At 44.3% G+C, this 23,636-nt stretch overlaps 1 protein-coding gene across 1 annotated transcript in view; it reads left to right on the top strand.

Moving 5' to 3' along the window:
* The window catches only part of SI (sucrase-isomaltase), a 110,541-nt gene that overhangs the window by 30,006 nt on the left and 56,899 nt on the right, over positions 1-23,636 (top strand). Inside the window, exons 13-27 of the mRNA XM_083739051.1 lie at positions 3,656-3,769; positions 4,332-4,416; positions 6,355-6,472; positions 8,160-8,331; positions 8,935-9,051; positions 9,161-9,315; positions 10,852-10,936; positions 12,457-12,513; positions 14,280-14,404; positions 15,073-15,161; positions 17,144-17,193; positions 18,196-18,366; positions 20,672-20,821; positions 22,318-22,521; positions 22,918-23,072. Coding sequence (XP_083595177.1) covers positions 3,656-3,769; positions 4,332-4,416; positions 6,355-6,472; positions 8,160-8,331; positions 8,935-9,051; positions 9,161-9,315; positions 10,852-10,936; positions 12,457-12,513; positions 14,280-14,404; positions 15,073-15,161; positions 17,144-17,193; positions 18,196-18,366; positions 20,672-20,821; positions 22,318-22,521; positions 22,918-23,072 — 1,847 coding nt within the window. The remainder of the gene's footprint in view (positions 1-3,655; positions 3,770-4,331; positions 4,417-6,354; positions 6,473-8,159; positions 8,332-8,934; positions 9,052-9,160; positions 9,316-10,851; positions 10,937-12,456; positions 12,514-14,279; positions 14,405-15,072; positions 15,162-17,143; positions 17,194-18,195; positions 18,367-20,671; positions 20,822-22,317; positions 22,522-22,917; positions 23,073-23,636) is intronic.

Below are 23,636 nucleotides of genomic sequence, written 5' to 3'. Positions count from 1 at the left end.
CGGAATCGCCGGAGGCTCACGAGAGAGATGTTAGGGAAGTTCTGCAGAGGCTGCGGGAGCACAGGCTGTACGCCAAGCTGGAGAAGTGCCAGTTCGACAAGACGGAGGTGGATTTCTTGGGCTACAAACTGTCCGACAAGGGACTGGCTATGGACGGTGCCAAGGTACGTGCAGTACTGGATTGGAAGAGCCCACGCAATAGGAAGGAAGTACAGAGGTTTGTCGGTTTTGCCAACTTTTATCGCAAGTTCATCAAGGGTTTCGCCATGCAGACAGCGGCCATCACCGACACCCTCAGTTCCAAGAAGAAGAGGTTCATCTGGATGGAGCAGGCAGAGCAGTCCTTTCAGAAGCTCAAGCAGCTCTTCGCTTCCGAAGAGAACCTACTGCACGTAAATCCCAGCAGACCCATGAGAGTGGAGACGGACGCCTCAGACAGGGCCGTGGGAGCCGTTCTGTTGCAGCAAGACCACCAGGGGGACTGGAAGCCGTGCGCTTTCTACTCCAGAAAACTCAGCAAAGCGGAGCAGAACTACACCATTTGGGACAGGGAGTTGCTGGCCATACATGCAGCCTTCAAGGCGTGGCGGCACTTCCTCGTCGGAGCCAAGCACACGGTGCAGGTCCGCACAGACCATAAGAACTTGGAGTACTGGCGCACGGCGAGGTTCCTGAACCAGCGACACATCCGCTGGGCGGAGTTCTTTGCAGATTTCGACTTCAGAATTGAGTACATCCCAGGAAACAGCAACGTCTTGGCGGACGCGCTGTCCAGAAAACCGCAGTATCTGGAGGCAGAGGCACCGGCGGCGGCCAAGCACATTTTCACACCACAGGCGTGGGCATGCGCGTCAGCCACGGTGGACCTGGACGCGGTGCGCCGCGCGCTGCAAACGGACTCGTTCGCCCGAGCCAAGATGGAGGAGGTGTGCAGTGGCAAGGCGAGGGGCGACGAATTCCAAGTGCGCGACGGCCTGCTCCTACGCAAGGGAGTCCTCTACGTACCAGGAGACAGCCTCCGCGCGAAGGTCCTGCAACAGCTGCACGACGCGCCCAGCGCGGGGCACTTCGGCAAGGAGAAGACGGTGGACTTAGTAGCCAGAGACTTTTGGTGGCCTAAGATGCGGGGGGATGTCGCGGACTATGTCAATAGGTGCGACACCTGCCAAAGGGCTAAGCCTGTGCACCAGCCGCCGGCGGGCCTGTTGGAACCGCTACAGACACCGTTCGTACCGTGGGAGAGGGTGGCCCTGGACTTTGTCACAGATCTACCCAGCTCAAGGGGCAAGACGGCAGTGCTCGTGGTAGTGGACCTGTTCACCAAGATGGCCCACTTCATTCCGTGCGCGAAGGTGGCCACGGCCGAGCAGACCGCTAAGATGTTCATAGACCACGTGTTCAAGGTGCACGGCCTACCACGGTCTATTTTGTCCGACCGGGGGCGCCAGTTCATCTCCAACTTCTGGCAAAAGCTGATGGGATTCCTGAACGTCAAGGTCAGCCTGGCGTCGGCGAGACACCCGCAAACTAACGGGCAGGCGGAAAGGGTCAACGCCATCATGCAGCAGTACCTGAGATGCTACACGAACCAGCAGCCATCGACCTGGGTGGACTATCTACCGTTGGCCGAGTTTGCCTACAACAACACGAAGCACGGGTCCACAGGGGTGACCCCATTTTTCGCCAACTACGGGAGGCATCCCAGAACCTTCCCGGGTCTGGACACAGTGCGGGAGGGGGAGCCACAGGGAGCAGAGGAAGTGGCAGCGGAGTTGCAGGAGATCCACGAGCAGCTCAGGAGGCAGTTAGAGTTGGCAAAACAGGCTTACAAAGTGCAGGCAGATCGACACAGGAGGGTTGGGGAGGACATCCAGGTGGGAGACTGGGTCTGGTTGGCAGCACAAGCAGTTCCAGCCAGATCGTTAGCCAAGAAGAAACTAGGGCACAAGCAGCTAGGGCCTTACCAAGTAGAGGCGCAGATCAACCCAGTGGCCTTCCGGTTGACACTCCCGGAGGGTTCCAGAATGCACCCGGTCTTTCATAGATCAGTGCTCACGCCCTACAGAGAGCCCCACAGGTTTCAAGCACCGGGGAAGGCGCCGGACCCGCTCAGAGAAGCGCCCAAAAAAGGGGGGTCGCCGAAAGGGGAGCCACTTAATGAAGCCACTGAGATTTTAGACTTAAGGTGGGGGGAGGACGGGATTGAATATCTTCTCGCCACAGAGGACACCCCGGCCAGCGCCAACAGGTGGGTGCCGGATTACGCAGTGGAAGAGCAGTTGCTCAAGGAAGAATTCCACACACTTTTCCCGCACAAGCCTATGCCGGCGGGCTTTTTCGAGGATTGTTTGTTCACACCCACACTCTCGGCCAGCACTTTCCGGGGTTTCTCGTCAGCTGAGGACTCGGCTCCGGGAGGCAGCTCTCCGGAGGGATCACTTTCAGGTTTTGGCACGGGGGGATCTTATTGGTGGGAGGACCAACCCGAAGTGGGCTGGTGCAGAGACATGCCGAAGGGGCCCTGGGAGGTGGACCCCCATCAAGCAACAGGGGGAGGAGGGCTCTTGGGTGATTTGGGGTCGAGCGCAGATTTCGAGCACACCGCGCAGGAGATGGAAGCGGAGGAGGTCGTCGTCGACGAGCCCATGGGGGACTTCCCGGACTTATCTCGATGGTTGCAAGCCTCAGGGGACGAGCTGTATCCTGGACTCACCCCTACAACAATGGAGCACCCGGAACCCGCACCGGAAGAGGGGGAGGGGGGAAGGGGGGGCTTCGAGGGGGGGATGGATGTCAGGGGTTCAGAAGGAGAGACACAGGAGGGGGAGCAAATGGAGAGTGAGGAGGAGGAGTACGAGGGGGGCGCAGGCAGTGACAGTGGCCAGAGTTATTCCACAAGCCTCTCTAGCGAATCGGAGGACTCACAGAAGGGAGCGCCGGTGGCCAGAGCAAGGGAGATTCCAAGGGAGAAACCTCAAGAGGGAGGGGCCAGCGGGGAGTCCCTGAACAGCAGCTGGAGATCAGGGCCAGCGTCTCCACCAGAGCGCAGTGGGGAGGGGGAGTCCCAGGAGTCGGGACCAGTGTCCTCACCACCAGAGGGAGGAGAGGAGTCAGGTTTGGCAACACCCACATCAGGAAGCGGGGAAACGGTCAGAAGGAAAGTCACCGGCTGGGCGCGCGCGCCAAGTTCAAATGTACAGGAGCGCGGCACAGCGGGGAGCCCGGGAAGGGAGCCAGGTCCTAAAGCCCGCCGGAGGGAGGGGCAAGACTCAGGAGGCTCCGCGTCAGAGGAGTCCAGGAAGGAGGGAACCCCAGAGGGCAGAAGGACCCAACGCAGGAAAGAGCAGCGCAAGAGGTGGAGCCGGGCTAGAATCTTAAACTGGTGTGGGTGGAGCAGTGAGTCAGAGGGGACTTAGCCGGTCTAGCGTTAAGACGTGGGCCTGCGCGCCCAGAGCTTGGAAATGGAAACTAAACTTCAATAAAGACTTTTGTATATAATATCCACTGGGCGTTGGTCCTCTGTGAGCTGGGACCTAGCGGCAGTCCTGACACCATGTATTTTAAATTGCAGAAATCTTCCTTATGAATTTGTCCAAAGCTCCAAATCCATTTCAAATATAGCTGTTCACTGTTGTATGCCATTTCTTATCTGCAGGTGTGGCCAGGATTAACAGTTTTCCCTGATTATTCCAATCCTGCTGCTGATGAATGGTGGACTAAGGAGTGCAGTGATTTTCACAATCAGGTCCCCTATGATGGACTGTGGATTGTAAGTACTGTACTATGCGTATAATTTGAACACTAATGTTTTGAGAAGGAATCCCATCTACCACTCAGTAAGACAGCCTCTCAAAATTCTTCACTGTATATCGGGGCACCAACTTGCCCCTCCCCCATCATTGAGGGGCCCCGGCATCTTAAGTTTTATTTTCTTTCCAGAAGAAATTCTTTGTTGGCAGGTCTGCTGTCATTTTATCCCAACCATAGCTTTATTTAAAGGCAAGGTGGAGAAAATGGCAGCTGTCACAAAAAAAGAAGAATATGTTCAGTAAAATTGCCCTCTTGCTTTTGGAGAGAGCTGTTTTTTTAAAATAAAATAAAAGATTACTGAATAGTTTTTAAGATTTCTTTGTCTCTCCAGATGTTTTTGGACCATAACTCCCCTCTTCCCTAACCATTCGTCATGCTGGCTGGGGGTGTCTGGATTTGCAGTCCTGCCACAGCTGCATGGCCAACCAATCCTCACTCCTGCTTAAAAAAATCAGATAAATAAAGATGTTGATTTAACAGATGCCATATACTCATGCATTTCTGCAAATATATCCTTCTAGGACATGAATGAAATATCCAATTTTGTCAAAGGATCAAAAAATGGCTGCCCAGTGAACAGCTTGAATTACCCTCCTTTTACTCCAAGTAAGTTCTTGCATGTAAATCCTAATGCAAAAGCCAATTGCTTATTTGGGTAATCAATGTTTGAGGAAGAAAACAAACAAATGGGGACTAGAGACTTAAATATATCACTGAAATAAAATAAAAGATATGCAAGAAAGTAAAATAAAACAGAAAAAGTAAATGAATCAAATAAATAAGTCCAGATCAGACAGGTGATTGTTCTTGGTAGGCTTGCCATATGTCAGGAAAATTCCTGACATGTCCTGGTTTTGGGGTGTAAAAATGGTGTTGGGGGAATTGTGTCAAATCAGCAAAGTGTCAGGGAAAACCCGGATGCATGGCAATGCGATGGAATAAGCATTGAAAACAGTTCAAAAAGCTAAAAATCACTCCTTTTTTTATCCCCAAAAAGCCTCAACACGTTTGGGGACTTCCTTAAAAAACTGGTGGGTGTCAGGAATTAAACATTTTGAAATATGACAACCCTAGCTCTTGGGCTTGGAATCACCCATGCTAGCCAGCCAGCCAGTAGGAGATGCACTATTCCAGATCTCACTTGAAGTGTAGGGGCCTGTGCTGATGGACTGTTAGGTAAAGGTAAAGGGACCCCTGACCATTAGGTCTAGTCGTGGCCGACTCTGGGATTGCGGCGCTCATCTCACTTTACTGGCCGAGGGAATCGGTGTACAGCTTCCGGGTCATGTGGCCAGCATGACTAAGCCGCTTCTGGCGAACCACAGCAGCGCACAGAAACACCGTTTACCTTCCTGCTTGAGTGGTACCTATTTATCTACTTGCACTTTGACGGGCTTTTGAACTCCTAGGTGGGCAGGAACAGGGACTGAGCGATATATTTTTTTTAAAAAAGGAACAGGGACTGAGCAACGGGCGCTCACCCCATCACGGGGATTCGAACCGACGACCTTCTGACCGGCAAGTCCTAGGCTCCTTGGTTTAACCCACAGCGCCACCCGCATCCTGATGGACTGTTATCATGTTGCTAATACAGTATCAGTATTGATCTAACAGATCAGGTGTTTCAGGAATAAAAAATAAGAAGCAGAACTGGCAGCAAAATGATGTTGTATGGAGTGCTCCAGTTCAGGAAGCTAGCCATGGCCGCTTCTAAAATCACCCATTCCATTCACTCCACTGTTCCCTGCCCCTCCCAACAGAGTGAGCATTCTCTCTCTCTCTCTCTTCAATAGGTTTATTTGGGTTTTCAATTTTACAATCATAGAGAAAACAAAAAGACAATATCAAAAATCCCCTTTGACTTCCTCTCCTTTCTGTGGGTCCTTGTGTTAACTTTTTCTCTTGCATCTTCTCTGTTAATCCAGTTCTATTAAATCTTCCCCACCTCCCAAAAACTTATACGGCAGCTAATTCTATTGAAAAGCAGTGGCTTTGGAAATGCTTTCAAATCTTTAGATGGTTTATAACAGGCATAGACAAACTCGGCCCTCCAGATGTTTTGGGACTACAACTCCCATCATCCCTAGCTAACAGGATCACTGGTCAGGGATGATGGGAGTTGTAGTTCCCAAAACATCTGGAGGGCCGAGTTTGCCAAAGCCTGGTTTATCTAATGATCTTGCATGTGGAACAAGAAGGAATAAACTGTGCCTTGGCATGCTAGCATTCGTTCTGCTATGATACATGTATTTTAATCTAAGTGCTAGAAGCTAATAGGTGGGTTATTGTGTGGTTTGTTGATTGCTAGGAGATCTAAGGAGGGGCAAAACTAATGGTGGGTTTTAGGCTCCAAAGTAAACCCTTTCCATAAAACAATAAAAGAGTCGGTATACATTATTGAATCTAGTGTGGCATATCCAAAGTGCATACGCTTGTGACTTTTCTGAATGCAGCGAGTTCCATAAATATGACTAAGTCTTATTTCCTGAAATATTTGAGACAGAGATTTACCTCAATGTAACTTGCTCTGCTTTTCTTCTACAGAGATTCTTGATCAAGTCATGTACTCAAAGACACTTTGCATGGATGCAGTGCAGGTTGCAGGCAAACACTATGATGTCCACAGCCTATATGGATATTTCATGACTATAGCTACTGATAAGTAAGGAACGTACTGTTTTCTTCTTTAGCTCGCTTGAGATGGTTTGCAAAAAGGGGTTTTTTTTATTTTGCAAGGACAAGGGTACCTCGGGTTACAGACGCTTCAGGTTACAGACTCCGCTAACCCAGAAATAGTACCTTAGGTTAAGAACTTTGCTTCAGGATGAGAACAGAAATCGTTCAGCGGTGGCATGGTGTCAATGGGAGGCTCCATTAGCTAAAGTGGTACCTCAGGTTAAGAACAATTTCAGGTTAAGAACGGACCTCTGGAACGAATTAAGTTCTTAACCCGAAGTGCCACTGTAATGGGCTTTGATTGAGAAGAATGCAGAATTATTGATGAAATGTTGAGTAAGTCGGAAAAAAGTATCCTATTCTACATTGCAAAGTAGAGTCACAGCTCAGATCTTGCGGTGCGGTGGGGGGCTTTTATGAAATGTTCTGATTTATATTGGTAATCAAAGCTCAGTTAGATCAGCATCCCCAATCTGCTATACACAGGCTTTCTCTTCCACCCTGCAAAGTCTGGAGCACTCAAACCAGTCCCAGGGTGGCACAGCCATAGCTTGCTGCCACATTGTTAGATCATAGCTGGAAGCTTTGGTACAGGATAGAGGAAAAAGAGAGGAGTGGGATAACTTGCTGAGCCCCTTGGCATATGAAGGAAGGCTTACACAAATAAATCCCTTATGCTTTACTTCCCTGAAGGGATGCTACACAGCACCCCTCTTGATTCCAGTGGCCTGTACATATGGCTGATGTGATCTTCAGAGTACTCTAAGGGGTTGCCCAAACACAATGGGTAGCAGAAGACTATGTCTTCTAGCTGTTGCTCTTGGCAGTATGCATATCCACGCCAAGTCAGGGGCAACCTTGCATTTAAAGGGAATGCTACAGATTAGATGTTTGAATAAATGAAGTCAAAATCTAGGGTTTCCCAAGCTTGGGTCTCCAGCTGTTTTTGGACTATAATTCCTATCAACCCTGACCATATTTGCTTTTCCACATTCCTCAGAATGCCACAGATAATATCCTTTAAAAAATAAAGAAGAAAAAAATACATCTAGCTATACCATACTCAATATATGCATAAACACCACTTTGTTTTACATTGATTCCTGCATGCAATAAACGGTGTGCACTTTAGTCTGAGCACCTCTTTAGATCGTATCCTTCTGTCTCATAATGGTTTTTGCAGCACATAATTTTCTTCATCAGCATTATGTCCCATATTTTCCTTTTCCACTGGTCCATTGTTGGTAAACAGCCTATGCCCCTATATTTTTGCCTCACAAGGAACTCGTAAGATGAAACTCCACACAGGGTTAGCCTGTTGTAGCTGACTCAAGGCTCACGGCCTGTTCTCTGTCCCAGTGGAGAAACATGCAGACTGAACTGCCATAAGAAGCCAGTGTTGGCACCCTCCACAATCAGCTGCACTGGTCTTATGCACCATATCTCCAGCCCCATCCTTGTAACTGATAAAAAATCTCATGGATAAGCGATGGGGGGCAAAATAACATTCTCTGATTGTACAGTTCTGTCTTAGAACTCATTGGGATGGCAATATTTCTGAAGGCATCAGTGAAGTAGCATATGATCTGAGAGACATGACCCAGAATGCAGTACTTTCAAGTTAGCAGAAGTCCACCTTCTGCTCTAATGTTACAAATTTGTTTTGTTTTCAGTGCTCTCCAGAAAGTTTTCCCTGGGCAGAGAAGCTTCCTTCTTTCACGATCGACTTTTGCTGGGTCTGGAAAACTCACAGGACATTGGCTGGGAGATAATTTTGCTACCTGGAATGATATTAAATGGTCCATACAAGGAATTTTGGAATTTGGTCTCTTTGGATACCCTTATGTAAGATACTTTAACCCTTCTTCTTCTTCTTCTTCTTCTTCTTCTTCTTCTTCTTCTTCTTCTTCTTCTTCTTCTTCTTCTTCCTCTTCTTCTTCTTCTTCTCTTCCCCCCCCCCCACTCTTCTTAGCATTCTTTACTATTTTCCATGCAATTAACATATTCATTGCAGCTTCCAGGTGTGATTCAGGGACGATATCTTTCAAATAATTCAGAAGCAATATTATAGGATGGCTTGGTAGAATATATCTTCATTTCTGAAATGTAATTTTGGATAAATTTGTATTACCAATCAGCTCAAAAATATATGCAAACAATTCAATAAATCATAATAGTCTTAAGACTGAACACCTTACAAGTGTTTTGACTTTGGTCCTTAGGTAAGGTAAGCCCACCCCCAATAGTTCTCATCTGCTGAGCCTTCCTTCTGCAGGTTTATAAATGTATTAAATAAATGGAATGAAATAGTGAACTAAATCAAAACTGAGGATTTCAAGATCCCTGCTTACCTTAGTACAAAGTTAGGAATATATACCTAGGCATGTAGATCTAATTCTAAAGCCATTCCATGTTTCAGCGCTTTTCTTATGTGTACATAACTTTCAGATTGGAGCAGATATCTGTGGGTTCGCTTATGATGTTGACGAAGAACTCTGCCGGCGGTGGTATCAACTTGGAGCATTTTACCCATTTTCTCGGAGTCACAATGAAGAAATACGCAATGTAGGTCTCCTTTAAAAAAACAAACAAGCAAGCAAGCAAACAGATCCAGTTTTTAGTGGCTTAAATTCTCCTTCTTTGTGTCAATAACAATTGTAACATTCCCTTACAGCATAAAGACCCTGCGTTTTGGGGGAAGAACTCTCTTTTGATGAACACAACCAAACACTACCTGAACATACGCTACACTTTGCTACCGTATCTCTATACCCTCTTTTACAGAGCACATTCCCGGGGAGATACAGTTTCAAGACCTGTTCAGCATGAGTAAGTCCATTGTTTTCCCTCTGAAGAAAAAATGGTTTGTGAAGGGGAGTGACCTTCGATGTTCCTTCTTTTTATGATCCAGAATAAAATAAGATGCATTTCCATTATTCTGTTTTAAATCCAGGGGGTGATATTCAGCTAAAGTAGACCTATTGAAACTAATGGACCTAACTTAGTCAAGTTTCTTTATTTTCATTCGATAGACTCCCAGAATTCCTAGAATTATTTTTAATGTTAAAGATTATTCACAATGTTAAATTCTTTAGAAGTATCGGTACACAGAGAAAACTGTTGTTGTTGTTGTTGTTAATTTAATTAATTTCTATACTGCCCTATACCTGAAGGTCTCAGGGCAGTTCATATAAAATATCATTTACATAAAATCAAAACAAAAACAGCAACCCAATAATACCCCTGCAAAAGAGCCAGCATTTAAAAAAGGGTTTAGGGTGTCGATCAAGTCAGGCAAAGGCCTGGTTTAAAAGGAACGGTTTCGCCTGGCGCCTAAAGGTGTATAGTAAAGGTGCCAGGCAAACTTCCCTGGGGAGAGCATTCTACAGATGGGGAGCCACTGCAGAGAAGCCCCTGCTCGTGTGTTGCCACCCTCCTGACCTCTCGAGGAGGAGGCACACGAAGAAGGTAGTTATTGTAAACCACATTGATTATTTTTTAAATAAATAAATAAATAAATTGGGGGTTACAATTTTTTTTATAAATGAATCTAAGCAATATGAAGTCAAGCTGGACAGCAGAAGGAGCACTAACAAGCCTCTCTTCTATGCTGAAATAAAATAACGTGGAGAGGTTGATTGCAATGTTGCATGTTTTCAGTTTAAAATACTTTGGGTTGCACACTATGGTCTCCTATTCCTGAAGTTCCATTAATGCAAAGAGTGACCTGAGTGACCCATTAGTATATGGTTTGGTATCTTTTATTTTTAATCATAAGTTGCAGTGGGACATACAATGGAAAATGGTTCATATATTTCTTCTATAAATAAATAAATTGGTGACTGGCCAGGAAACCCATGCATTTCCTCCTGAGCTTTGTGGGTGAAAAGTAGGCATATTTTTTGGACAAGGGGGAAGGAATTAAAGGTATGCATTTTACATGTATATTGCAAGTGGGACTGCCAAATTCTGAGATGCCTTCATCTGATAAAACTGTACTCCATTACAAGGGTGTCATATTAAATTATGAGAAGTACAGAAGCGTGTTTCTTGTCATCAGTGGAATTCAAAAAATATGTCAATATATTCTAAACTTCCGAGTTTGAAGTTTTGCCATTTTTTGCCACAGATTTCAGAATTAAGTTGTTAATTGTAAAAGTGCCTGAAATTCCCTAAGAGGTGTACAGATTCACAGGTTCACAATCTGATGCATACAATGCTAAAGGAAAAAGGAACGGGGAAGGGAGAAGGAAAGAAGGAAGGATGGAAGGAAGGAAGGACATTCAGATGCCACTAAACCGTGAAGTGTAACACAATAAGTTTTCTGTCAACAAATATAATATTAACATTGTCTTCTTCACTTAGATTCTATGCAGATCCAGCCACCTGGGCTATTGACAGGCAGTTCCTGTGGGGGCCTGGTCTTCTTATTACTCCAGTCCTGGATGCGGTATGTCTAATTTTAATAACCTGCAAGCTAGCCACATTTAAAATTTACTTTTTAAAAGAAAGTTAAAAGAAAGAAAAAGAAAGTGAACCCCCGCCATGCTTAAGATACTAGGCAAGGGCAGGCAGCCTCAGGCAGACACCAGCACACAGCAGCAAGAATATATGTATGAGGGGAATAATACAGGTACAGAAGTCTTTTTTGAGGGACGGATAGTCAGCAATGAAAAGAAGAGTAACATGGACTGGAGTTACAGAACAAACCTTGTCATATGGGGTAGATTGCAGTGAGTGAGGGGAAAATTAAAATATTATTTGAAATAAATAATGTTCACTGTGATTATCAGAACCATAACTGTCATAATAATAGTAATAATGCTGAATAATAAGAAAATTTTTAAGGCTGGCTGATATGCCCACAATATTTGGCTGGCTGACCTGTTAATAACAACAGATAAAATGAAATTGTGTAACCTCACTTAGGCTACGTCACACAAGCTGGCTGCTTCTTGTTTGTAGTTAGCAATTGGATATAATGATAATAATATTAATAAGAATTACCAATAAGAAGAAAATTTAATTATTCACCACACAATTAGGCTGTTGTATTGCTTGCTATCTGGTGCCTGTTTAGCAGTTGGAGGTACAGTATTAATAATCAGAAAACAGCTATACTGTAATAATGTACTGGACTGTGTACAATATACTCAGAAGACATACAAATGCATAACAAAATACGAATAAAGACAGAAATAGAAAGCCGAACACAGCTATAAATAAACCTTACATAAAACAGAGCCAAATGGGAGTGGGTGGGAATGCTAAAACAAAGGTAACAAACATTTTATTAAAAACGATAAAGATTGGACTGGGATGGCTTGGGAAAGGATAGAAAACAAACACAAGCTCAACAAATGCCACCTAACACTTTATAAGAGAAGTGATTTTTAAGAAGAGTTCTGCATTTTAAGGATTTGTCCACCTTCTCCCCAAGTGCAGTGACTGGAGAGTGTTGAGTGTGGTAAGATCATTCAAACTGTCCTCCCCACTCTTCCCTCCCTAATGTGTTCCTTATATGGTGCCATAACTTAATAATTGCAACAGTTTGGACACAGTCTGGTTTTCTGAGGCACTGTTTTGTGCTACAGATTTGCTCAAATCAGACCACTCTGTGGTGACTTGTAATTCCTTCAGCCCAGTTGGGACTGGGCACAAATGGGCCTGAATCAGCCTAATTCTGTTTTCATTTTGGCCAAATCTTGAGTATAGCACTACCATGTAATCCTATATGCACTTATCTGGGCATAGGGATTAGGGAGAATGGGGCAACAGCTCCGAGGCATTTTTGCTGAGGCTTCTACAGGAGACTTTTCTGATGAACTTCAATTCCCTTATGGCGAATATTAAAAAAAATTATATTCTGTAATTTTATTATTATGGAATTACTGTTACCTATGGATTTTGTGTCATCCCGTCAGCTTGACTTCACTTGACAAGTGAAATTCTTGCTTATTTAAATTTCAGGGTACAGATATAGTGACTGCATACATGCCTGATGCTGCCTGGTATGATTATGAGACAGTAAGTATATAACTTTTTGTTTTCTTTTAGAAAAAAAGGGAAATGTTCTGCATAGGTTTCCATGTGTGCTGGTTCAGACTAAACCCTGATGGTGTCAGCCAACACTCCTGTTCTGCTAGGTCAGCTCCCCTTTAGGGAGAGTCTGCTTTGCGGGCAGGAACCGACCCTGGAGTGGGTGGAGGTAAGCCACCCACATCAGCTGGGTTTCCGGTTGCAGCTCCTTCAGCCCAACCAATTGGGCTTGCTTAGGGGCATGGCTCCACCCACTTAAATGTTGGCGCAGCTGGAGATGCTGCCCCTTCTGCTTCCAGTCATCTGATCTCCCAGCCCACCCACCTTCTTTTTCATGGTTCAACTATGACCTTGCTATGACTTAGACTCATAGAATCATAGAATCATAGAATCATAGAGTTGGAAGAGACCACAAGGGCCATCGAGTCCAACCCCCTGCCAAGCAGGAAACACCATCAGAGCACTCCTGACATATGGTTGTCAAGCCTCTGCTTAAAGACCTCTAAAGAAGGAGACTCCACCACACTCCTTGGCAGCAAATTCCACTGTCGAACAGCTCTTACTGTCAGGAGGTTCTTCCTAATGTTTAGGTGGAATCTTCTTTCTTGTAGTTTGGATCCATTGCTCCATGTCCGCTTCTCTGGAGCAGCAGAAAACAACCTTTCTCCCTCCTCTATGTGACATCCTTTTATATATTTGAACATGGCTATCATATCACCCCTTAACCTCCTCTTCTCCAGGCTATGTCGGTTGCCTGGTTGTTGGGGCCGGGTAGGAATTTTTCCACTTGGCAGAATTGGCTCTAGCCCAGGCTTCCTCAACCCCAGCCCTCCAGGTGTTTTTAGCCTACAACTCCCATGATCCCTAGCTAGCAGAACCAGTGGTCAGGGATGATAGGAATTGTAGTCTCAAAACATCTGGAAAGCCGAGGTTGAGGAAGCCTGATCTAGACACTTGGTTTTTGCCTACCTTGTAGCAATCATCACAACTTTGTGAGGCTAGGCATTGGGAAAGCCTTTTATGGGAGGGGGGGTTGTTGCCGCCGCCTGCCCCTCCATGGTAAGGGTTCCAGGGGTGTGGTCCCTGTCCGAAGCCTGGGCGTGGACTGGGGCTATGGCACATCCCCAATGGTGACCCGGGGGGTGCTCATTTGATGTACATCAAAGGGCTCCCCCCCTCCGGTTGTTAACCCTTCAAAGAGACTTCCTGCAGGCATACAGGGGTCAGGTTATAGTCTTGCTTCACCCAATTGCCTAAGCCAGTACCACTCACATCTGTAACCCAGTATATTTTATTTCCGGGGAAGCTGGGGGGGTCCAGCTCCTTGCCACGCAAGTCAACTGATTTGCACAAGTGGACTTAAACGTCTCTTCTTTGCAGCTCCTTGTGAGCCCTCAAAATCAGCTTTAGAAGGATACATAAGATTTGGGGGGTGCACTGGGGAAAAGAGGAAACGAAATTCCCTTGGTGCTGTTTTGGTGCTCTAGTGCCTTGGCTTCTAAAAGTTGTTGTATAATTGGATGACCAGCATTTGTAACGAGTAGGGAAATATGGTGTTAAGAAGTTGTTTTCAGCATTCAGCTTTCATAATCTTTTAGTAAATAAATTATTTTTATTGTACACTTTCTTGAGATTGTACAAGGAGATTGCAAGTTTTGATATAAGACTTTGGATAGAAGTTATGGATATTTTACGTATCTAACTTATGAATATTGTAAATATCTACTGTGTCCTCCATTTTTCTTAAATATTAGGGCGTAGTATTTCCTTTGAGGAAGCAAACGGTTCAGCTGAGTCTCCCGGCAGACAAAATAGGACTTCACCTCAGAGGAGGCTACATCTTCCCTACTCAACAACCAGCTAACACAACTGTTTACAGGTACTGATGGCTAGGTTGTGAGCCATTAATTTAATCTTCCATGACTTCTATGATTGTAAACCATGGAGTGGAGTTTTTCTGAAAGCTATTGTTTTATCTTATTGAGGAACAAGTACAGTAGAATTCATTGGAGTCTATTTCTCCTTCTGTGGATGTGAAATGACCCACAGTAGCCGGCCGACTAAGGTCTCATTCTAGGAGGAATGCCTTACTTATTTACTCAGAAATAACCACCCATGATTTCTATAGGAGATAGGGTGGTAAATTTTGGTGAAATGGACATTTTTCATTTGTCTCTTTTAATGGCGTATGTGGAAAGACATACATGTTTTTGCAAAATGATTGGACAAGAAGTGTCCCTTGCTCCACCTAAGTTTACTTAGCCCATATGTTCTCAGCTGCTCTGTGAGTGGAACAAATGAATGGTTCTACAATGCTACAATGATTGGAGGCACTTATTTGGTTTAGCATCTAGATTAAGTTTTCTTCTTACCCAGGACGTTATCAATGGCTGTGACGATGAATGACATGTTTGTATTCACATGCATTACAGTGTAGACAGTAGATCAGTGATGATGTCCACATTCTAATAATGACAACTTGTCAAGCTGTAATCCTTGAGCTCTTGTGAACCCTGTAAAACATAGCCATGTGTTGTTTTTTAATAGCCGTTCAAAACCTATGGGACTTATAATTGCCTTGGATGATGCTGGGAAAGCAATTGGAGAATTATTCTGGGATGATGGCGTAACCAGAGGTAAGCCCACTAATGTAAGAATAATGGAAGTGATAATTGTATAAAAGCCAGATGTGTGCAGATGGCCTCTTCAAATTCTCCATCTTATCTGTGGGCAGAGAAACTTAGAAGTTCTGGGAACAGTATTTTAAAACATGCTTTGTATTTCAAAGAAATGGGATGGAGTTCAATGTTGCATTATGATTCAATGTTCCCTTTGTGGAAGCATTGCAGTTTGCCAGATGGAGTGATCCCTCCTGTCCTCCCCTTGTGTACTGCTGTGTGGGTCCCCCTGGTCTCCCAGTTTTGGGGGGTACGCAGGGGGAATACGGGGAGAGAAAGCCACATTGCAGAAGCAGAAGTCGTTGTGCAACGACTGATGGGGCTCATTAGGTGAATCCTGCCCATGGCCAATATTTATAGCATAGGAAAAGTTGGCTTCTACATTCTCCCTTCTCAACAGCCTCTTTCTTCTCCAGACAGAGGAACAAAAGAACCTACCTTACACAGAGTCAGAGTGTCTTGCCTAGTGCTGTCCCCACTGACTGACAGCAGCTTTCCAGGATTTCAGACAAGGGGACATCCTTATCCCTACTTGCCAGGGAATTGAACCTGGAATCTTTCATATGTGCAAAGCAGATGCTCTCTCACTCAGTTTACAACCCTTGTTTTTTATAACTTGAAAACATGCTCCCTTTTATAGTTACATGTGAAATTGTTGGCAATCCTCCCTCCAAGTGGATTAAGATTTGGTTTGATCACCTGGGAGCTAGATTTGCCTAGAGTGTTTCCTGTAGTTGTCCCAGTCTTATTTAAAATTTGTGGAAAATACCTTAAAAGTGCATTAACTCAATATCCATATTAGAGTTCTTGTATCTGATCAGAAGCTCTAGATCAGGACTGTACTTTTTTCTATGCTGGGGCAATTTCTTCAGCTGCACTTGAACACACACACACACACAACCACACACACTTGCTAACAGATGTTAGTGTAGGAAAAGAACCCTTGTAACACTGATTCTCTGGGACTGAAATGTAGTGCGACTCCAAACGTTGTGTATGCGCTTGACAGGCATACCGTTTATTAAGCTTTCTTTCTCCATAATGCCATGTTGTTTTGCAATTTTGAACTTTGAAAGTATGAGAGTGGGAGTGAAATGTCACAAGTGCAGTGAATCCCATGCGTAAAGCTCAGGATATTAGAATGTCAGAGTAAATTGTAAATTATTCAACACACACTTCCCCCTTATTTTCCTCCTCGGAGCAGTGACTGCGTCTGTGCTGAGGTGGAGTTGCAAATTGGACAGATGTATTATTATTTTTTTAAAAGGCCTTGGCCTCATCTTGTGTCTTTTAACAGCACCTTGATCCAAGCAAATCTGAAAGTTTGGTGTACAGCAAACTGATGTTAAAAACCACAGCTGCGGGTTAAAAGCTGACAACTTTAGTGAGCCTTAACACATGATTCACAAAGATAATTTGCAGATCTGTACCAGTGCTCATTATGCTTCTCTTCTTGATGTATAGTGGCAGCAGCTGTACTGCCTTCATGGCATGGTCACTGCCTTTTGTTCCACTCCTGGTCTGATTTTGGAGGGAAGAGAACTTCTTGGGAGGGCAAGGCAGCCAGAACCATCACTGATAATTGGCAAGGTGGCGGGGGGTGGGGTGGGTGGGAGGGTAACTTCCTCAAGAAATTAGCAATTTGAATCACTTTGCATTTAAAGAAAAAAATCTAACAGATTCACACCTTTGAAGCAACATGCAAACCAAAACACTTTTTATTTAATTATTACATGATTTGCATGTCAGATGTCTTCCAGCAGGAACGGCAAATTTTGAGAAGTTGATATTTGATTTTTTTCCCCCTCGTACAAAAACGCACACACCTACAAACAGTTCTGCAGAGTAATTTACCTCATGTGGTGGTCAATATGAATTAATACATCTTTGTTTTGTGACACATTGGTTAAAAATTGTACATTCTTTCCCCTATGTTTTAGATACAGTGAAAAATGGACACTATCTCTTATATCAATTTAATGTCACCAATGTAAGTATAATTTCATTAGCATTAGAGATGTGATGACATTGCCCCCAAAATTGTCCTGAATGGAGTTTGGATCTGGTGTGCTTTCCACTATCTTAACTTAAGTTGGCCTAATTGAATTTGGCTTCCAGTGGTTGGCTGGAATATAAGGACCTAAGTTGTTCTGGGCTTTGTATATCAGCACAGAAATCTTGAACTTGACCCAGTTATCTATTTTACTACAGTCCTAGACTGTAGCAATTTATCAGTACATAAATTTGGTTGAATTTAGAATGTAGAATGTAGAATGTAGAATGTAGAATATAGAATGGAGAAGAACTGATTGGAAGACACAGCACTCTGAAGTATTAGACTGCTTCGGACTCATGACAAGCCAGGATGTACATTTCCACCTTCGCACCATGCTTGAAAATAGACAGAAAATTTATTATAATATTATTACTATTGAATTATTAATTGCCTTCTAAGCCACTGTTTCAAGGCTCAAACTTTTTTGATAATCACTGTGAAACGTGTCATCATCATTATAATTCTTTTAATGCTTCAGCTGGGAAACACTATTGTAGAGAAAATCCTAGAGAAATCAGTTTTGTTCTCTTTTCCTAACATGAAATCAGTGCGACTTACACAAGAGTACTAAACATACGTTCTCCGTTCGTAAGGCAGTAATCCTATAAACACTTATCTGACCATATGTCCCATTCAACTCAATAGGGTTTAACTCTGAAGCGTGCAGTCTAAATTGCATTGATTTTCTTCTATAAGCTCTAGTGAACCAGTTATTTTATAACAGCTAGATTTCAACTGCAGTTTCCCCCAAAATTTGTCAAACATATATTTAAAATCAGCAAAATGAAAATGATGACTTGGTGTTCATTTCTATGTTGCAGGACTTACTTTGGCCTTAAGATTACTCACAGAAAGCCACAGATATGCATAACTATAGTCGTTCTTTGTTGCAAGATTTCTGTAACAATATTGTCTGCATACCTTTTGTTTTTTCAGAATGTCTTATATATGACAGTGGCACAGAATGGCTATACAGATTCAAATACTTTCATATTTGATGAACTTAGAATCCTTGGATTGCCCTATAACGCCACAGGAGTGACGGTTACTTCGAATGGTGTGGTTCAGAATAAGAATCTCCAAGTCACTTACAGCGCTGCAGATAAGGTAAATGTCTTTGAATAAACACATGGAAGTGAATCTCTTATGCTATGTGTTATACAGTGGTGCCTTGCAAGACGAAAAACCCGCTAGACGAAAGGGTTTTCCATTTTGGAGGCGCTTCGCAAAACGAATTTCCCTATGGGCTTGCTTGGCCTGCCTTCAAAAGCCATCCGGGACAGCGGAGAAACGCGCTGCGTTCTCTCCCGGGAAGGCAGGCAGGGGGGAGCAAAGACTTTTGCCCCCCGCCGGCCTTCAGAAGTGGTGGTGGGGGATGAGTGATACCATCGACCATGACATCCTTCTGGACCGTCTTGAGGGGCTGGGAGCTGGGGGCACTGTCATACAGTGGTTCCGCTCCTTCCTCCTGGGCCGTGTTCAGAAAGTGGTGGTGGGGGATGAGTGTTCAGACCCCTGGGCTCTCACTTGTGGGGTGCCTCAGGGTTCTGTCCTCTCCCCCATGCTTTTCAACATCTACATGCAGCCGCTGGGAGGGATCATCAGGAGGTTTGGGCTGGGTGTTCATCAGTATGCAGATGATACCCAGCTCTACCTCTCTTTTAAATCAGAACCAGTGAAGGCGGTGAAGGTCCTGTCTGAGTGTCTGGAAGCGGTTGGAGGATGGATGGCGGCTAACATTGAGGTTGAATCCTGACAAGACAGAAGTACTGTTTTTGGGGGACAGGAGGCGGGCAGGTGTGGAGGATTCCCTGGTCCTGAATGGGGTAACTGTGCCCCTGAAGGACCAGGTGTGCAGCCTGGGAGTCATTTTGGACTCACAGCTGTCCATGGAGGCACAGGTCAAATCTGTATCCAGGGCAGCTGTTTACCAGCTCCATCTGGTACGTAGGCTGAGACCCTATCTGCCTGCAGACTGTCTCGCCAGAGTGGTACATGCTCTGGTTATCTCCCGCTTGGACTACTGCAATGCGCTCTACGTGGGGCTACCTTTGAAGGTGACCCGGAAACTACAACTAATCCAGAATGCGGCAGCTAGACTGGTGACTGGGAGCGGCCGCCGAGACCATATAACACCGGTCTTGAAAGACCTACATTGGCTCCCAGTACGTTTCCGAGCACAATTCAAAGTGTTGGTGCTGACCTTTAAAGCCCTAAACGGCCTCGGTCCAGTATATCTGAAGGAGCGTCTCCTCCCCCATCGTTCTGCCCGGACACTGAGGTCCAGCTCCGAGGGCCTTCTGGCGGTTCCCTCACTGCGAGAGGCCAAGTTACAAGGAACCAGGCATAGGGCCTTCTCGGTAGTGGCGCCCGCCCTGTGGAATGCCCTCCCATCAGATGTCAAAGCGATAAACAACTACCTGACATTCAGAAGACATCTGAAGGCAGCCCTGTTCAGGGAAGTTTTTAATATGTGACATTTTAGTGTATTTTTCATCTCTGTTGGAAGCCGCCCAGAGTGGCTGGGGAAACCCAGCCAGATGGGCGGGGTACAAATAATAAATTATTATTATTATTATTACAACTCCCACCATCCCTAGCTAACAGGGATGGTGGGAATTGTAGTCCCAAAACATCTGGAGGGCCGAGTTTGTCTATATCTGATCCACATCATTGTCTGCTGCTAAGCAGTAGGGAACAGAAGAAGAAGAGGAGGAGGAGGAGGAGGAGGAGGAGTTTGGACTTGGTATCCCGCATTTCACTCCCCTTAAGGAGTCTCAAAGCGGCTAACAATCTCCTTTCCCTTCCTCCTCCACAACAAACACTCTGTGAGGTGAGTGAGGCTGAGAGACTTCAAAGAAGTGTGACTAGCCCAAGGTCACCCAGCAGCTGCATGTAGAGGAGCAGGGAATCGAACCCGGTTCACCAGATTACGAGTCTACTGCTCTTAACCACTACACCACACTGGCTCTAATTCTTATACAATTCTAGAGCATTAACTTTTATAAGCACCCCATAAGCAGCCATGCCCCACCATACTAGCTGTTCCTGGGTCACATGGTCTTTCCACAAATGCCTGCTGGATAGGAGTCCTTCAAAGAGTTCTGCACCTCTGTGGATGCAGTTCGGTCACTGCATCCACTGGTGGGAGTTGTAGTCCCAAAACATCTGGAGGTCCAAGCTTGCCTATGCCTGATATGAATGCACTGATGCTAAGAATCAGTAAAAAAATTGTGAAAACTTTTAACCAACTTTTTATTGATGCTTTCATTTTTTAATAACTTTGGGATAATTTTTAATAATTTTGGGATATTTCATGGGAAGCAATTCATAAATGAAATAAATAAATAAATAAATAAAGTTTTTATGCATGTGGCATTTACAACTTGGATTTTACTCTTCATTTTTGTAGGTTGCCACCATAACAAACCTTCAGCTTAAACTGGGAGAAGATCACAGAGTCTCCTGGGAACAGGTCTTCAGTGACAGTAACAGATTTGATTGTCATTTTGAGCCAGATGCAACAAAAGAAAAATGTGAGGCTCTTGGCTGTACCTGGAGTGTAAGTAACACACATACAGTATAAACCCATATATGCTTTGATGATTAGGGGTGTGTTGGCCATGAGCACAGCACACTGGTCTCAATCCTTTCCCTTTTACTCACAGTCATGGATGTGAGAGAAGATGCCGCTTCAGACGTCAAGTATGCCTGTCCCTCTTGTTCTTTCTCAATATCTTGCTGCATTTTTCTTGAAACTTATTTGGTCCTGTTTTTAAAAAGATAAGCATTTCAGTGCAGTGGTGCAGGCTTGGTAAATAAATGTAGAAAGTGGGTTTGGCAACAAAATGTTTCAGTGTATCCACGATTTTAAAAGGAGCACTTCTGTTCAGGGTTCCAAGAAGTCATTCCTTCCAAGCAGGGCATTCTTCTCTTTGTCCATTCTGCTCTATTTCTTCCCCTAACCCCAAAAACGTTGTTCAACATTCCATGGTTAGCAGGTACGCTCAGTTCCCATCAGGTTATTGTTGTTGTTTGGTAGCTTCTTGCCTCTTCAGTTTAGTTTCCCTCTTGTATCCAGATTGCCCAGTTTGGGCTACAGCCCCAGTAGCACTCACCACCTTGTTGCTATTAGAAGTGCTGCTACTGATGTTTCCTGCCCTTGCCAATATTCTCTTTTTTAATAATTTTTTTAATTAATTTTAACATATAAATTATAAAATGTACCACAAAACTTATCACTTATACAATCTTTTTGGACTTCCATCAGCACCTCTGATGATCCACTGTTTTAACCACTTCTTATGCATTTCTTAACTTTATATTGCCTTTACATCTCTTAACAAATCACCTTCCCCCTTGTCCATTTTTTCATTAGTTCTAATAATACTCCTCACAAAATTTCTTGCAACCCTACAAACATCATCTGCTCTTCACAAATACTTTTCAAATAGTCTGTAAATTTACTCCAGTCTTCTGTGAATTTCTGGTCTCGCCGGTTTCGAATCCTTCCTGTTAGTTTATCTAATTCTGCATAGTCACCCTTGCAAATATTCTCAGGCCCTGTTCACACAGCACTGTAACTACTGCAGCCAAGCTATCTTTGGCTGAGATCCAGCTAAAGTTTTGCTTTCTGGATTCCTCTTTGCTTAAGTGCGTGCTTAACTCTCCCTACTGAGAGGGATCCAATGGATTTCTTTCTGTTCACACCTCTGCTGCAGGCGACGTAGAATCTGCCATATAATTTCTCTACTGGGGCATAGTGGCTATGGGTTGAAACTCAGGGAGGCAAATTGTAAGACTCCTCCAGTGGGAGCCATAGAATCTGCAGACCTGGTCAAAATAGACTTGGTGAGCCATTTAACACCAACAAAGGGTTCTTAACAAATGAAACTAGGATTTGTTGCTGGAATTCATGGGGAGTATGGCTTCCAGTACTTCCTGGTTCAACAAATTGTGTCTGGAGCTAATGAAAATATCATCTTCCATTCACCTCATTGGAAAGTCTGCTCTTGAGCCTCTAAGCCTTATATACAAGAAGGTCTTTTCTCTCAACAGCCAGCTGTTGAACCTGTCCCATTCTGCTACTACCCATCCAATGATGGTTATACTGTTGAAGAAATTCAGTACACACCTTCCGGTTTAACGGTCAACCTTGGCAGAGGCAATGGACCTGTTAGACGCCCAAGAGTTTCTGTCACACCCATTGACACACTTCGCTTGGAGGTGAAATACCATGAGAACGACATGCTTCAATTTAAGGTAAATTCGAGGCAAATACCGCAGCTAGTTATCTTGAAACAGTCCGCCTGTGACTTTTGCATCAATCGCGAAAGCTTTTTGATTCATACTACCAGTTATAGCCTGGCAAAGCAGTTGTAACCTTGCTGGTTCCAAAATATGAAAGAGGAAATATATTCCCAAATGTTGCTGATGGCGCTACCCATCGAGGATTTTGAATCGTGTGCAGCTGTTCATCTGGCCCTAACAACATTTCTCCTTTGCCCCGAAAAAGCAAAAGGAAGATTCTGTTGTTTTTAAAGAGATTTACTATTATTAATGGGGCAGGGTGGGGGACGGACAGGAAGATTCCAGCCTTGTGATCTATGTTCTGTAACATCTTTGTTCTAAGAAAGCAATACCCATTCCTCCTTGCAGATTTATGATTACAGTAACAAAAGGTATGAAGTCCCAGTGCCACTGAACGTCCCCAGCACACCTGCAAGCACCTATGAGAAACGCCTCTATGATGTGGCAGTTCAGAACAATCCATTTGGTATTCAAATTAGGCGCCGAAGCACTGGAACAGTCATGTAAGTGGATGGTTGTACAACTGGGCAATGAATAGAACAAGTGTGAAAACATACCAAGTTGTTCCCCAAGTTACTACAAAGTTCACGGGGTGGGGGGCAGAGATGTGGTTGTTTTGCTTCTTTTCTCAAATGGCACTTACACAGATGGTCTTAAGAAACTTCTTTACTACTTATTATTATTATTATTTGCTTCTTAGCTAGCTCTGAGTATTTGACTCTCATCTATCCAGTCGTCCACCAATTTATCTTACATGCTTATTTTTCACTGACTGACCTTTGAAAGGGTATGAACAAGCCACTTTATACAACTTAATTATCATGGCAACTAGCATAAACTATGAATATCATTCTTAAAATTGTATTTAGAAGGAGAGAGAATCAGGTGGATTGTTGCGTGCGTCATTGATCCTCCTGTGTCAATTATCAAGGAAGTAAACAATATGCTATGCATATTTGTTAGGCTGTGACTTCATGCTTGCCACACCATTTTAAAGTCTAACTTTAGGCCCATGTCACCCTGGCTGCTGAAGGCAGAATATGGAGGAAAGTTGGGAAATTTAAAAT

Source organism: Podarcis gaigeae (genome assembly GCF_964106915.1).
Source record: "Podarcis gaigeae genome assembly, chromosome: 5".
NCBI classification, from domain to species: Eukaryota; Metazoa; Chordata; class Lepidosauria; order Squamata; family Lacertidae; genus Podarcis; species Podarcis gaigeae.
The sequence above is the reverse complement of the archived record's forward strand: the minus strand, read 5'-3'. Positions and strand labels throughout refer to the sequence as shown.